The sequence below is a fragment of the Ovis canadensis genome, chromosome 3, assembly GCF_042477335.2.
Source record: "Ovis canadensis isolate MfBH-ARS-UI-01 breed Bighorn chromosome 3, ARS-UI_OviCan_v2, whole genome shotgun sequence".
Lineage (NCBI taxonomy): Eukaryota > Metazoa > Chordata > Mammalia > Artiodactyla > Bovidae > Ovis > Ovis canadensis.
In genome coordinates this window covers 95,599,170-95,616,649 of record NC_091247.1, presented here as the reverse complement: position 1 = coordinate 95,616,649, position 17,480 = coordinate 95,599,170, and the positions used below count along the sequence as shown (strand labels likewise).

The window sequence follows — 17,480 nt, the reverse complement described above, 5'->3', positions numbered from 1 at the left end:
GACATCAAAAAGGTTATTTTAAAAAATACCTAGAAACAAAAAGACAATGAAAACACAATGACCCAAAACCTGTGGGATGCAGCAAAATCAGTTCTAAGAGGAAAGTTAACAGCAATACAAGCCTATCTCAAAAAACAACCACCACCAAAAATCAACAACCTGACTTTACACCTAAAGCAACTAAAAAAAGAACAAAAAACCCTGAAGTTAGCAGAAGGGAAGAAATTAGAAAGATCAGAGCAGAAATAAATGAAAAAGAAATGAAAGAAACAATAGCAAAGTTCAATAAAACTAAAAGTTAGGTCTTTGAGAAGATAAACAAAATTGACAAACCACTAGCCAGACTCATCGAGGAAAAAAGGGAGAGGACTCAAATCAATAAAATTAGAAATGAAAAAGAACTTACAAGAGACAACACAGAAATACAAAGGACCTTAAGAGTCAACAAATAACTATATGCCAATAAAATGGACAACCTGGAAGAAATGGGCAAGTTCTTAGAAAAACCTTCCAAAACTGAACCAGGAAGAAACAGAAATCATGAATGGACCAATTACAAGCACTGAAATAAAAACTGTGATCAAAAATCTTCAACAAACAAAAGCCCAGGGCCAGATGGCTTCACAGGTAAATCCCTCATTAAGTTTAGAGAAGAACTAACACCTATCCTGCTAAAACTATTCCAGAAAATTGCAGAGGAAGGAAAAACCCCATACTCATTCCAGGAGGCCACCATCACCAAAACCAGACAAAGACACCACAAAAAAGAAAATTCCAGGCCAATATCAAAATCCTCAACAAAATTTTAGCAAAAAAAAGGCAATAATATATTAAAAGGATCATACATCATGACCAAGTGGGATTTATCCCAGGGATGCATGGATTCTTCAATATATGCAAAAAAAATCAATGTGATACACATATCAAAAAACTGAAAGATAAAAACCATATGATCATCTCAATAGATGCAAAGAAAGCTTCTGACAAAATTCAACACATTTATGATAAAAACTCTTCAGAAAGTAAGCACAGAAGGAACCTACATCAACATAATAAAGGCCATACAAGACAAATCCAAAGCAAATATTCTCAATGGTGAAAAACAGAAAGCATTTCCTCTAAGACTAGGAACAAGAGAACGGTGCCCACTCTCATCACTATTATCCAACACAGTGTTGGAAGTCCTAGCCACAGCAATCAGAGATGAAAAAGAAATAAAAGAGGTCCAAATTGAAAATAAAGATAAAACTTTCGCTGTCTGCAAATGACATGATACTATACAAAGAAAAATCTAAAGATTCTGCCAGAAAATTACTAGAGTTAATCAATGAATAGAGTAAAGTCACAGGATATAAAATTAATACACACAAATCCTTTGCATTCCTATACACTAACAACGAAAAATCAGAAAAAGGTTAAGGAAACAATCCCATTCACCACTGCAGTAAAAAGGATAAAATATCTAGGAATAAACCTACCTAAAAAAAGACCCTATGCAGAAAACTATAGGACACCAATGAAAGAAATCCAAGATGTCACAAATAGATGGAGAGATATACCATGTTCTTGAATTGGAGAAATCAATATTGTGAAAATGACTATACTACCCAAGTGAAGTGAAGTGAAGTTGCTCAGTCTTGTCCAACTCTTCGCGACCCCATGGACTGTAGCCTATCAGGTTCCTCCATCCATGGGATTTTCCAGGCAAGAGTGCTGGAGTGGATTGCCATTTCCTTCTCCAGGGGATCTTCCCGACCCAGGGATCAAACCCGGGTCCCCCGCATTGCAGGCAGACACTTTACCGTCTGAGCCACTAGGAAAGCCCACATACATACAAATCTACAAATTCACTGCAATCCCTATCAAATTACCAATGGTATTTTTCTACAGAACTAGAACAAAAAAATTTACAATTTGCATGGAAAGACAGAAGACCCCGAATAGCCAAAGCAATCTTAACAAAGAAAAACAGAGCTGGAGGAATCAACCTTCCTGACTTCAGACTATACTACAAAGCTACAGTCATCACGAGTATGGTACAAGCACAAAAACAAATAGAGATCAATGGAATAAGACAGAAAGCCCAGAGATAAATTTACACACCTATGGGCACCTTATCTTTGACAAAGGAGGCAAGAATATACAATGGAGAAAAGACAGCCTCTTCAGCAAGTAGTTCTGGGGAAACTAGACAGCTACATGCTAAAGAATGACACTAGAAGACTTCCTAACATCATACTCAAAAATAAATACATACTGGATTAGACTTAAATGTAAGGTCAGAAAGTATAAAGCTCTTAGGGGAAAACCCAGGCAGAATATTCCCTGACATAAACCACAAGATCCTCTATGACCCACCTCCTAGAGTAATGGAAATTAAAAAAAAAAACAAATGAGACCTAATTAATCTTAAAAGCTTTTGCACAACAAAGGAAACAATAAATAAGATTAAAAGACAACCCTCAAAATAGGAGAACACTGCAAATGAAACTGACAAAGGATTAATCTAGAATATATAAGCAGCTTGTACAGCTCAATATTAGGAAACAAACAGCCCCATCAAAAAATGGGCACAGATATTTCTCCGAAGAAGACATACAGATGGCCAATAAACGGATGAAAAGATGCTCAACGTCACTAATTATTAGAGAAATGCAAATCAAAACTTCAATGAGGTATCACCTCACACCAGTCAGAATGGCCATCATCAAAAAATTTACAAACAATAAATATTGGAGAGGATGTAGAGAAAAGGGAACTTACACTGTTGGTGGGAATACAAACTGATACAGCCATTATGGAGAACAGGATAAAGATTACTTCAAATACTAGGAATAAATCATCACATGACCCAGCAATCCCACTACTGGGCCCTGAGAAAACCATAACCAAACTCAAGACACATGTACCCCAGCGTTCACTGCAGCACCGCTTACAAGAGCCAGGACATGAAGCAAGCTGGATGCCCATCAGCAGAGGAATCAACAAAAAAACAGTGGCACATACATACACAACAGAATATTACTCAGTCATCAAGAAGAATGAATTCGAGTCAGTTCTCATGAGATGGATGAAGCTAGAGCCTGTTATTATATACAGTGAACTCAGAAAGACAAAAACAAATATAGTAATTAACGCACATATACAGAATCTAGAAAAATTATATTGATGAAGCTATTTGCAGGGAAGGAATGAAGACAAAGATGTAGAGAATGGACTTATGGACACCGTGGGGGAGGGAGAGAGTGGGACAAATGCAGAACGCAGCATCAATATATATACATTGTCCAGTGCAAGCTGGGCAGGTGCTGAGAAGTTGTTGTGCGGCACAGGGAGCCCAGTCTAGTGCTCTGTGATGACGTGGAGGGATGGGATGAGTGGTGGGGAGAGAGGCTAGGGAGGGAGAGGATGTACGTATAATTATGGCTGATTTGCATTGTTGTACAGCAGAAACCAACCTACCAATGGGGGGGAAAAAAAGTAATTTAAACTTTAAAAATAGAGGGTATATGGAGAGTCAAAAGACCCAAGAAAGCCAAAAAAACAACACAGACACTATCTGACTTAAAGACTTAGTATAAAGCTACAGCAATCGAGATAATGTGGCACTGGTGAAAGGCCAGACAAACAGAGCACTGTAACACAACCAAGTCCAGAAATGGACCACAATAAAGACCACTGATCCTTGACAAAGGAACAAAGGCAACATAATGGAGCAAAGACAGTCTTTTCAACAAACGATGCTGGAATAACTGGACGTACACGTGCAAAAAGTGAATCGAGACAGATCTTACACCTTTCACAAAATATAACTCAAAATGAATCATAGATGTAAACACAGAATATAAAACTGTAAAAACTGTAAAACATCTAGAATATAATATTGGAGAAAACCTAGACGATCTTGGCTACGGTGATCACTTTTTCGGTACAACACCAAAGGCACAACCCTTGAAAGAAATAATTGATAAGCTGGACTCATCAAAATTAAAAATTTTTGTTCCATGAAAGACAATGTCAAGAGAACGAGAAGACGAGCCACAGACTAGGAGAAGATATTTCTAAAAGACATAACCTGATAAGGACTGTTAACCAAAATACACCACTGAGCACACATACAGCTAGTCATCCGACTGCTTGGTACTGACCCAAATGGACTGAAAAGACGGTTAGTCTCTCAGTCGTGTCTGATTCTGTGCAGCCTCACACACTGCAGCCCACCAGGCTCCTCTGTCATGGAATTTTCCAGGCAGGAATACTGCAGTGGGTAGCCATTCCCTTCTCCAGGGGGTCTTCCCGACCCAGGGTTTGAACCCAGGTCTTCTGCATTGCAGGTAGATTCATTACAGTCTGACTCATCAGGGAAGTCCAACTAAAATATCCTTTAGTAGATGAACGAATAAAATAAACTGTGGTTCATTTAGACAATAATATTATTCAGAACTAAAAAGAAATGAGCCACTAAGTCATGAAAAGACACGGAGAAACTATATTGGTGGATACACGCCATTATATATTTGTCAAAAACCATAGAATGTACAATACCAAAAGTGAGCCCTAATATAAACTCTGGCTTTGGATGTCAATGTAGGTTCATCGTAACAAATGTATTACACTCTGACGTGGGATATTGACAGTGGAGGATGCTGTGCATGTGTGGGAGCAGGAGGTAGATGGGAAGTCTCTGTACTGTCCAATTTTTTTTTGGAACCTACAATTGCTCTAAAAAATGATCTGTTGAGGAAATTCCCTGGTGGTCCAATGGTTAGGACACCATGCTTTCACTGCCAAGGGCACAGGTTCAATCCCTTGTGGGGGAACTAAGATCCCACAAGCTGTGAAAGTCACTTTGCGACCCCATGAACTATACAGTGCATGGAATTCTCCAGACCAGAATACTGGAATGGGCAGCTGTTCCTTCTCCAGGGGATCTTCCCAACCCAGGCATCAAACCCAGGTCTCCAGCATTGCAGGCGGATTCTTTTACCAGCTGAGCCACAAAGGAAGCCCAAGAATACTGGAGTGGGTAGCCAATCCCTTCTCCAGCAGATCTTCCTGACTCAGGAACTTAACCAGGGTCTCCTGCATTGAAGGCGGATTCTTTAACAACTGAGCTACTAGGGAAGCCAAGCTATGGAGCATGGTAAAAACAAACAAATAAAACCACAGTCTCTTGAAAAACAACTAAGACAAAGCTCTGGTCCAGCAGGCAAGGAGTTAGGAAGTCATTACTTCTATCACTACAAAAAGAAAAAAACCTAAACAAATTGAAAACCAACAACTCTTCTTACATCCACCAGAGAATTGAAATTAAGGGCAAACTACAGGCCCCCAAATTAGAGACAGACAAACAGATACAGACAATCACAACAAATGGGACCGAGTTCCAGAGCAGACACCACCAAGGACAGGGAAGGAAAGCCTAAATTGTAACTGACAAATTATTAGAGGCTCAGGATAGAGAACTCTGAGATTTAAAAACTCCAGGGGAAGTCTTAGAGGGGCTCCCACGCTTTTGGAGTTTTACTTCCAGGAACTGCACCAGGTTTCAGAGTTAAGATGAGAGAAAAACCTCTTGCTCTGGCAGGAGAAGAGGGAAAAGTAGTCATTTTGAAATAAGCCTAGAGCATTCTGTCCTTAAGACCTGCCCATAAAAGAAACTAGTTCTCCAGAGACTGGGGTTTTACAGAGACAAACTGATGTGGGAAAGGGAAATAGTCAACTCCAAGCCCTCTCCTAGCTTTCTTATTTCATTTAGGGAGAAACCAATGCGAAACCCTAGTGGAGCTCACAGCCTAGGGAAAGAGTGAGACCTAATAACAGGGCTACAGAGCACCTCCCCTCCACCCATACCTTACCACTACATCAACGGGGCTCCCGATGATACGGCATATGAACGAAAGAACAGCACATCCAGATCTTATTTAGGAAGTCCTTAGAGAAATCCAAAGAAAACGGGGAACAAAAACAAGGTCATCAGAGGAAGTTTTCGCCTTCGACACCTACTGCTATGAGAAACAAACACAAAATCAGCTCCAACCACAGACACTTAGCGAGATCTCACACTAAAAGGCTCTTTACTCCAGTTCCTATCATAGCATATTCATCCAGTACACGCCTGGTTTTCCACACACACACACATTGCAAAACATAAAAGACAAAAACAAAAGCAGGCTAGAGACAGCAAGGATCAGAATCAGACTCAGATAAGGCAGAGACGTTGGAGGTTCAGTTTGTACAGATGCAAAAGTTCTGGAGATAGATGGTGGTAAAGATTATAAAACAATGTGAATGTACTTAATGAAACTTAAAACTGGTTAAAATGGGGAAATTCCCTGGTGGGCCAGTATTCAGGACTCGGTGCTTTCACTGCCAGGGCCCCAAGTTCAATCCCTGGTTGTGGAACTAAGATCCTGAAAGCTGCAAGGCTCAGCCAAAATAAATATATTTTTAGAATGCTTAAACCGGTAAATTTTACAGTATATATATTTTACCACAATTTTTAAGAAAAGAAAAAGAAGTCAAGGTAGGAAAAAAGAAACGAGCCCCCAAACCATGAAAAGACATGGAAGAACCTTAAATACATATTCCCAAGTGAAAGAAGCCATTCTAAAAGGCTACATACTGTATGACTCTAACTACATGACTTTCTGGAAAATGCCAAACTACAAAGATAATAAAAACAGCAGCAGGTGCCAGGGTTCCAGAGGAAGGAGGGAAAGGACAAATCAGCAAAACACAGGGATTTTTTTTTTTTTAGGCAGTGAAACTATTCTATGTGATACTGTAACAGTGGATATATGTCATTATACATTTGTCAAAATCCAAAGAATGTACAAAAAAGTGGACTCTAATAAAAACATACACATAATTAATAGCAATGTATCAATATTGGCTTACCAATTGTAACAAATATGCCAGCCTAATACAAGATGTTAATAACAGAGAAAACAGGGGAAGGAAAAGAGGTACAATGGAATTCTGAACTTTTTGCTAACCATAGACCTGCTCCCAATAAAGTCTACTGGGACTTCCCTAGTGGTCCAGTGGTTAAGAATCCAGCTGCCAATGCAGGGGACACAGGTTCCATCCTTGGTCTGGGAAATACCACATGCCGATAGGCACTAAGGCCATGCAGCACAACTTCTGAAGCCCACACTCCTAGAGCCCACGCCCCGTAACAGGAGAAGCCACAGCGAGAAGCCTGAGCAACGCAACAGAGGGTAGTCCCTGCTCAACACAGCTAGAGAAAGCCTAAGGGCTGCCGCAAAGATCCGGCGCAGCCAAAACATAATGCTAACAATTAAAAAAAAAAGGACAGCCACCTGTGAAAAGATCAACAAGGAAATATAAGATGTGAACACACTATAAGCAAACTACATTACAGAATATTCCATCCTAGAGCAGCAGAATATACATTCTTCTCAGCATACATGGAACATCTCCAGGATAGACAATATGTTAGGTTACAAAGCAAGCCTCAATTTTTTAGAAAATTTATCTTACTGACGTACAGGCGATTTACAATGTTGTGTTAACTTCTGCTGTATAGCACGGTGATTCAGTTATAAACACAAGCGTCAAATTTTTAAAAAAATTTAAATCATGGAAAGTATATTCTCCAGCCAAAATGGAATGAAATTAGAAATCTATAACAGAAAGAAGTTAAGGAAATTCACAAACATGGAAATTAAGCAACAGACTCCTAAACAACCAAAAAGAAAAAAGAAATCACAAAGAGAAGTTTCAACTATTTTGAGATAGACAACAGGCAGAAAACAACTCAGATGTCCATCAACTGATACGGATAAACAAAAGTAGTATATCCATACAATGGAATGCTATTAAGTCATAAAAAGGAATGAAAAATTGATGTTATTTACATGGATTCCTAAAAACATTATGCTAAGTGAAAGAAGCCAATCATAAAAGACCGCATATTGGAATTCCTTGGTGGTCCACTGGCTAGGACTCAATGCTTTCACTGCCAGGGTTCGAACCCTAGTGGGAGAACTAAGATCCAGGAATCCGTGTGGCATGTACCATATATTACATGATTCCATTTATATTAAATGACCAGAACAGGCAACTCTACAGAAAGGGAAAGTAGATTAACAGTTGCTTAGAGGAATGGAAGCAAGAGGGGTGATAGCTAAAGTGTATAGGGTTTCTTTTTGAGGTCATGAAAAAATTGTTCTAAAATTGTGGTGGTGGCTACACATATCTTTTAACATACTGAAAACCACTGAACTGTGCAATAAAATACAGGGTAAATTGCACAGTATTTAAATTATGTCACAACAAAACTGTTTAAAATGTTTTTAAATAAGCCGGTTGAGCATTCAGCACATGAAGTAAAATTAAATAAATCAAAATAAACCTAGAGAAACAGTAAAAGATGAGAGCTGAAATTAACAAACTAAATGGTGAAAAAGTCAATAGAATTAAACTCAAATATAAGAGCAGTTTCTTTGGATGAAAAAAATTAACAAAACATATCCATAGTTATTCAGATCAAGAGGAAAATAAAATATATAAAATTAGGAATGAGAAATGGAAATAATCACAAATGCAATGGAAAAAATAAAGAATACTATGTAACACTTCATTATAATTAACTAAAAATCCTTATTGAAATGATTTTCCAGAAAAATCATAAATTAGCAAAATTAACTCCCCCCCCAAAAAGGGGGTTTACCCAGTAGGTAATATGTTAATGAATCTGCTTGCAATGCCAGAGACCCAGGTTCGATCCCTGGGTCAGGAACATCCCCTGGAGAAGGGAATATCAATCCCATGGACAGAGGAGCCTAGAGCCGCAAAGAGCCAGACACAACTGAGCAACTAACAGTTTCAACCCAAAAAAAGTGAGACAGTCTATACAAATTACAACCCTGAAAGGAATCCACAGGCACAGTATCTTCACAAATTATTTTTCCAACATGCAAGAAAGTCTTGTATAATTTAAACTGTTCCAAGACATTAAAAAATCTTCCCAGTACCTCACATAAAAACATCGTAATTCTGATTTCAAATTTGACCAAAAAATTTCAAGAAAACAATTTAACTTAAAACTATTATCATTTATCAAATATCTAAAAATAAAATATAGCACTTCCTTAAGAGAGAAACACACTATAACTGACAGCTTTCATCCCCAAGCACAAGAAAGTTTTAATACTAAGAACAAAATCTGTACTAATAGGCAAAAAAAAAAAAAAAAAAAAAGACTAAGAGTGGTACACTGTAGATAAATTTGGAGTTGGGGACTAGGAAGGTGAAGGAGTTCAGGCCTAAGCGTCTCTCCTAAGAAATGATAACCTGCTGACAGGAGAATGCTGAACACTAGATGAAGGCAAGAGGATGAAAATGCAGAAGAATCTGAAAAAGCAAACAGAAAAATGTTTCCAAGATCTCTTGATGATCCAGTTAAAAGTTGGAGACCAAGTGGTCAAAAGGTGCAAACTTCCAACAATAAGATAAATAAGTACTAGGTATATAATTCACAACATGACAAACAATTAATGCTGCTGTACACTCTATATGAACACTGCTAACAGTAAACCCTGAGTTCTCATCACCAGGAAAAAATTATTTTCTATTTCTTTATGTTTCTAAGCCATATGAGATGACGACTTGTGATAATTATTTTATGACGTATGTAAGTCAAATCATGCTACGTACCTTAAACTTATAAGTGCTTCATGTCAATTATATCTCTATATAGTTGGAAGAAAAGACTATTGTAAATAAATGATAAAACTAAAAACAAAAAAAGCTGAGGACCAAGAACTTCTATGATACCAATTCACAGAATTGAATTATTTTCCCTAGCACAGTTCAGAAATTTAGGTTTAGGAATTACAAAGCAGAGACGGTTCATGTTGAATGGTCAGGACTGGCATAAGACCAACAAAGTAAAGGCTCTGAATCACTCACTTCCCCGAAATCTTAAAAAGACTTGGTTGTGGGACTTCCCTGGTGGTCCAGTGGTTAAGAATCCACCTGCCAATGCCAGGTACATGGGTTCAATTCCTGGTCCCGGAAGATCCCATATGCTGAGAGCATCACAACTGCTGAAGCCCCCCAACTCTGAGCCTGTGCTCCACAGTAAGAAAAGCCACTGCGATAAGACGACACATTGCCGTGAGAAGCTGGCGCGCTGCAATGAAAATTAGCCCTCACTCACCGCAGCTAGACAAAGCCCTCCCACAGCAACAAAGACCCAGCTCAGCTAAAAATAAATTAATATTTTTTTTAAGACTTGGTTGTAAGGCAGGTCACATTTTGTACTGAACTTAAAACAGTTCCATACCTTAGCTCAGCGTCATTAACTGGACTTGCAAACTTTACAAATCACCACTAGAACATCCTTATTGTCAGAAACATATGAGAGTGAGTCAAATATTACAATTTTGTCATTTAACTTGAGGTGATCCTGAATGAAATTAATGTCTCCCATCATTTGGCCTCTTCCTCTGAACGCTGCTGCTGTTTAGTCACTATATCATGTCTGATTCTTTGCAACCCTGTGGACTGTAGCCTACCAGGCTCCTCGTCCATGGAATTTCCCAAGCAAGAATACTGGAGTGGGTTGCCATTTCCTTCTTCACGGGATCGTCGCAATCCCAGGACGGAACCCACATCTCCTGCTTGGCAGGTGGATTCTTTACTATTGAATCACCTGGGAAGCCCCATCCTTTGAAGACACTGAATTAAATACTATACCACAAACTCATCTTCAAAAACTTATAGTTCATAAATTTCTAGCAAGAAACATATAAAAGTTTCTCCTTTAAACATTTTTCCAATTTATGCCAGTAAATCTTAATATATTAGTAAATAAATCTTAATATATTAGTGAGCAAAAATTATCTTAATACATTTTATATCATTTTAAAGCTACCTTTAATACAGCACATCACCCACACCTTCATAAACCCTCCAAGGTAAACAAGAGAATATCTGATTTCTCTCAAAAAGGAAAAAACCCTCTACAGAAAAAATACTTGGGCTCTAAAAAGCAGTATCTTCTATTACACAGATAGATCACAGTTAAACAAAAGAATAATCTTGTCACATTGGCTGTAAAGAGGTAAAGGGGCTTAATTAAAATCTTCAAGGAATATTAAATTTAAATATTAACAGTTATTCAAACAAGAAGTCATAGAACAAAATTAAAGTTAGGAGATCTCATCCACAAGTGTAGCTTTAGTTCTGGTCCATATGTATATAGATAACTTACAATTTGAAATGTCTAGCCCAGATCCCTCCTCTGATCTCCAAAGCCAAACCCATAATCTTAACACCCATCCCAACCATCTCATCACCCTACCCCATGGCCACCACTTCTACCATAAACTTGGCCATTTTTCAATATTTGGCACAACCATTTATCCAATAACCTGACACCTCCTTGCCTTCGTGTTCCACATCTAATCCATTATTAGTGTAATAATAATGTAAAATTAGTGTACCACTGTGATTATTTTACTTCTTAAATACCTCTTGAATCAGTCTACTTTTCAATATCCACCATGTCCCTCTTCCAAAATATCATCGGTTCCCAGCAGTACTGAAATGACCTAATTAATCAACATCCTTATTATTGCTGCTCCCCACCCCACCCAGCTATCAAGGCTGTTCTCTACTCTGCTATAAAGTGATCTTCCTGAAACACAAATCTTATCCTATATTTCTTTGTTTAAAAACATTTCAATGACTTCCATGGATAAAGCTTCCAAATCCCTGACATGGAACAGAAAGCCTTGAAGTCTGTAATCAACCCATACTGGCTCCTGGTTCCTTGAAAACGCCATACTCTCTTACCTACAGTCCCTTTCCACGTGCATTTCCCTCAGCGGGAAAGCTTCTTTTCCCTTTAACTAGTTAATTGTGATTTGTCTTCAGATCTCAGCTTGCCATAACTTCCTCAGGGAAGCTTTCCCCAACTTCACTGATAAAACAGATTCCCTTACTAAATGTTTTCAAAGCACGGTAGGACATACCATTTTTACTTTTCTTTCTTCGACCAACTGAATTTTGTCTGCCTCCCTCTTTAAAGTGCCTACACTAGAAAAAAAAGAAACAACAAATATTTCCGTTCATCAAGATTCCACAGCATAAAGCATAATGTGTGGCCCATGATGAATGCTCAACATGCTCAATGAACTGAGGACCGACAGGAATATTTACCAAGCAAAACAACTATTATTCTTTAATGATCAACAGCCTATAGCAACAATGTCCGGTAGAACTTTCTGTAATGATGAAATTATTCTACATCTGCACTGTCCAATTACATAGCCACTAATCAAGCGTGGCTACCGAGCACTTGAAAAGTGGTTGGTATAACAGAGGCACTGAATTTTTAATTTCATTTTATTTTAACAAATTAACATGTAAAGAGTCAGACATTGCTATGACTACTGTATTGAACAGCACAGGTCTATACAGTCTTTTCTCTGTCTTTGCAATTGTTGCACCTTGTTTCACTCTACCCAGCTGACACTTTATCTAAGGAGCAGTCTTGAACAATAAACCCTAGACTTTTGTCCCCACAATGTTCCTCTCACAGAATAGAAACTTAATGTCTGATGACTAGATATCCGAATTGTATACCTTTCCTTTCTCCCTGAAAAATAATCAATTAAATGCAGTTATTTTCAAAATGACCTTCAGGAGCCAGCCAAAAAATCAGCTCTTTCTAGTTTTCCAGACTGTTGGGAGCTGCAGCCTAATAAACCTCCTGTATCTCTAAGCCCCTCATACCTGCTAGGGACCCCTTTAAGGCTACAAAGAAGCTGAAGAAGCACAATTGGCCAGAAGCCGCTAGAGATTACTATTCAGGTAGCTTACTGAATGGGGAAACAATGAAAACAGTGACAGACTTTATTTTCTTGGGTTTCAAAATCACTGCAGATGGTGACTGCAACCATGAAATTAAAAGACGTTTGCTCCTTGGAAGAAAAGCTATGACCAACCTAGATAGCATAGTAAAAGGCAGAGACATCACTTTGACGAAAAAAGGTCCATCTAGTCAAAGCTATGATTTTTCCAGGAGTCATGTATGGATGTGAGAGTTGGGCTATAAAGAAAGCTGAGGGCCGAAGGATTGACGCTTTTAAACTGTGGTGTTGAAGAAGACCCTTGAGAGTCCCTTGGACGGCAAGGTGATCAAACCAGTCAATCCTAAAAGAAATCAGTCCTGAATATTCACTGGAAGGACTGATGCTGAAGCTCCAATACTTGGGCCACCAGATGCGAAGTACTGACTCCTTAGAAAAGACCCTGATGCTGGGGAAAGACTGAATGCAGGAGAAGGGGGTGACAGAGGATGGGATGGTTGGATGGCATCACTGATTCAACGGACATGAGTTTGAGCAAGCTCCGGGAGTTGATGATGGACAGGCAAGCGTGCAGCAATCCACGGGGTCGCAAAGAGTCGGACACGACTGAGCGATTGAACTAAATGTCGTGCAGAATCCACACTGTTCTCTCAAGCGGAGTCCCGCCCTTCAGGCAGATATTCTGTCTCCCCAACAAGAGAGTCCCTGGGCAACCATTCTCTCCTTTCCTACACCGCTCTTTTCCTCTCCCTCAGGGGATAAGCTCCACCTCCTCCCAACAGCGTTTCTTAAACCACAACACTGACTCCTCTGAACACCTGGTGTAATTCAAAAAGCCCGGGGCCTGAGGCGGGGTAACAAGAGAGATCTTTGCCTGAAAGGACGGGAGACTTGGAGTACTCGGCAAGAGTCGGGGCCCAGGAAGCGACAAGGCCCCTACAAGCCATTAAAAGCACACGTACTATTGTCAGGCACCGTGACGGGCGGCGAGCAGGAGGCAGACGGCAGGGAACAGGCAAAGCGCTCAGGGACCACCCGTTACCCTGCCCGACGGCGGCCCATACCTCTCCCCGGCCCAGCTCACCTTCCCGGGGCTGGTCAGCTCGCTCTCCGAATAGCGGTGCCTCGGGAGAGACGCCTGAGGCAAAGCGGCGCTGGGTTGCGCTTGCAGCCAGGCTTTGGCCTCCTCGTCGTCCTCGTCGTCCGTACTCTCCCGACGCTGGCTCTCGTAGTTAAAATCCGCCTCCGGCTCCCGTCTCTCCTCTTCCTCCATCTCCTCTACCATCACCACCTCGTCCTCGTCCAAGTTCTCCGCCCCCTCCTCCTCCTCCTCCTCCTCGAGCTCGCCGGGCCACGGTAGGTCCTCAGGCTCCATATTGGCGCCTCGCTCTATGAGGTGGAGGAGGAGGAGGAGCGGGGAGGGGAGAGGGAAGGGAGGGGAAAGAGACGACTGGCGGTTTTGGCTGCGCGCAGGCGCAAAGACGGCCGACGCCTTCTGCGGGCCTGGGTGTTGGGCGGACGGGGCGGGGCAGGGAGTGAGCGCGCGTTGCTAAGGACGCCCGGAAGGGGCCGGCGGGAAGGCCCGCGGCGCTGACCTGCGGGCTGGCTAAGCCGACGCCTAGTCCCCGTCACGGGCTGGGGGCTTGCTCACAGTACTGTAAGCTCACAATAAACCCAGACAGGGCTCCTGTCGGAATAGGGAAGGATCTAGTCCCCGACTGGGCCGGGCCAAAACTCAATTTTCCCCTGCCCCGAGGGGCAATCAGACTCTGGGACAAACCAAAAATAATCAAACCTGCAAATTATAAATTTTTCAAAGTTTTCAATGTATTATGGGCACTTGAACCCAACAGCGGAAAAGTGTCAGAGGCAGTAGAGGGGTTAAGTAAGAACTGGACTCTCGTATCAGAAAGATGGGAGCTTGAATCCTAACATGGCCTCTAGCAGCAGTGAGACTAACCCTCTTTGAAATGAGGGTCAGTTCAGTTCAGTTCATTTCAGTCGCTCAGTTGTGTCCGACTCTTTGAGACCCCATGAATCGCAGCACGCCAGGCCTCCCTGTCCATCACCAACTCCCGGAGTTCACTCAGATTCACGTCCATCGAGTCAGTGATGCCATCCAGCCATCTCATCCTCTGTCGTCCCCTTCTCCTCCTGCCCCCAATCCCTCCCAGCATCAGAGTCTTTTCCAATGAGTCAACTCTTCTCATGAGGTGGCCAAAGTACTGGAGTTTCAGCTTTAGCATCATTCCTTCCAAAGAACACCCAGGACTGATCTCCTTCGGGAAGGGCTGGTTGGATCTCCTTGCAGTCCAAGGGACTCTCAAGAGCCTTCTCCAACACCACAGTTCAAAAGCATCAATTCTTCGGCGCTCAGCCTTCTTCACAGTCCAACTTTCACATCCATACATGACCACTGGAAAAACCATAGCCTTGGCTGGACGGACCTTTGTTGGCAAAGTAATGTCTCTGCTTTTGAATATACTATCTAGGTTGGTCATAACCTTCCTTCCAAGGAATAAGTGTCTTAATTTCATGGCTGCAGTCACCATCTGCAGTGATTTTGGAGACCAAAACAATAAAGTCTGACAGTTTCCACTGTTTCCCCATCTATGTCCCATGAAGTGATGGGACCAGATGCCATGATCTTCGTTTTCTGAATGTTGAGTGTTAAGCCAATTTTTTCACTCTCCTCTTTCATTTTCATCAGGAGGCTTTTTAGTTCCTCTTCACTCTCTGCCGTAAGGGTGGTGTCATCTGCATAGCTGAGGTTATTGATATTTCTCCCGGCAATCTTGATTCCAGCTTGTGCTTCTTCCAGCCCAGCGTTTCTCATGAGGGTAATAGGCCCTTGTATAGGATGGTTGTAATAATTACGGGAGATTACATGTGAAGGGGTAGTGGTAGGTATTATTTGTTGACTACTGAATAGTAACAGTAAATGCTTACAGATTTGTGAGACAAGTGTTATAATCATTTTGCATTTGAAAAATCTAAGGCTGAGAAGAATAATTTGGCCAAAGTCTCTTACCTTATACGTGGCTGGCAATGCCATTCCAGGTCTTCTGTAAGTCCAGTAATTGCCTTTGCCCAGACCTACAGCTAATTAAAAATAAAGTAGAAATATTTATACTGATAATATATATGTTTGGGGGTTAGTCAATGATTTTTAAATGCTTAAAAAAAAAAACAAAGATTTCCCTATCCCTTGAGAACGCTTATAAAATGAATGGCCAATTAAAGGATCTTGAGATCCCTTGTTATTATCTAAGGAGACAGACACAATTAAAGTGAAGTCCAGCAAAAATTCTTCACGGTATTGTAACAGGAGGGAAAGGGGCAGGGCACAACCGACAGTGGTGGCATAATTTAGGGGCTTTGCCAAGAATGAAGGTCCTATCTGCCAATGACACAATCCTGGGAAAGCTATAAAGATAGGATATGGAGGCCCAAAGCCTCAGGACTCCTTGGAACACCTCTAAATGAACTTTGAGTACATATAAGTACAATTCTTCTTATGGTGGGTTCGGGCTTTCTCTTGCTAGAGAGCTATGGCTTTAATGATAGGGAAAAAATTGCTTTATTTTATATTTTGACTTAAGAAACCTCTCCAGTAACAGGATCACACATTTCGTTGAATCTGTTATTAAGTAATTCTGTAAAACTTTTCCATTCACCTAGAAACCCCACTGTCCTTATCATCCACAAATGTCAGGAAAAATTAAGAGAACTAGTGGAATTATAAAACTAATTATCAAGTCTCTCAGAAATCTTCAAACTTCCAAATCCCAAAGAACTTCTATTAACCTTGATAGCAATAACAGGAACCTCTCTGGGATACATGTATCTCCTTCTGAATTAACGATAGGCTGCCTCCTTTATTTAGGAACTACTTTCAATACTAAATTCTACCTTGATACCATCTGATATGACTAATTGCTCCAGGGGCCCACATAATAATTCCTGCTATAGCAACAATAGGTAGAATCTGCATTTCCAAAGCATCCACCTAAGTAACTTTTGCATGATCTGAAACCTGGAAATTTGATCTTTCTGAAAAAATATCAGAAGAAAACTTCCCTTGAACCTCAATGGGAAAGACCTTATTAGGTACTGCTGACAAGTGGACCAGCAGTGAAATTCCAAGGCATTGATCTTGGGTCCATGTCTCCCAGCCAAAAATAAAAGCATCATTTTTTCCTGACTACAGGATGTCCATTCCATTAGAAGACCTCAAACTGAAGATTCTTGGGAATTCTCCAGAAGCTGCTGATTATAGAAGTGGACAGCTTGTGCCCGTGACAACAAACCAAGATTAATTTTCTGATTCTTCAGCATCCTCCACCCTACCACTAATCTTGCCTATTATTGTACTTTGACAACTAACAAAGTGATTTCTCAATATGATCTACCTTACCTGCATCTTTTTACTTTTGACTCCCTGTACTTTTCTGCTGCTTAAGAAAAGCACTACTTGTATATATTTCTCAAACCATAGCTATGCTCTTAATTAAACTGGCTATTGACAAACTTCAGTAGCTGCACTTCTAAGCACTTCATAGTGTAGATTTTCTTCTATCGGCCCCTTCTGGTTCTTAAGCTTTTCTCATGTAATTAATCCCAAACTTCAGT

General features: G+C 40.5%; 1 protein-coding gene across 5 annotated transcripts in view; it reads right to left on the bottom strand.

The window, feature by feature from the left end:
• The window catches only part of ALMS1 (ALMS1 centrosome and basal body associated protein), a 190,056-nt gene extending 175,812 nt beyond the window's left edge, over window positions 1-14,244 (bottom strand). For 4 of the 5 annotated variants that reach the window (XM_069583699.1, XM_069583702.1, XM_069583700.1 and 1 more), the window contains exon 1: window positions 13,933-14,244. In XM_069583699.1, coding sequence (XP_069439800.1) covers window positions 13,933-14,223 — 291 coding nt within the window. In that variant the 5' untranslated portion in view covers window positions 14,224-14,244. The remainder of the gene's footprint in view (window positions 1-13,932) is intronic. The other variant, XM_069583701.1, reaches the window with a different exon arrangement.
• Window positions 14,245-17,480: the final 3,236 nt, after the last annotated feature.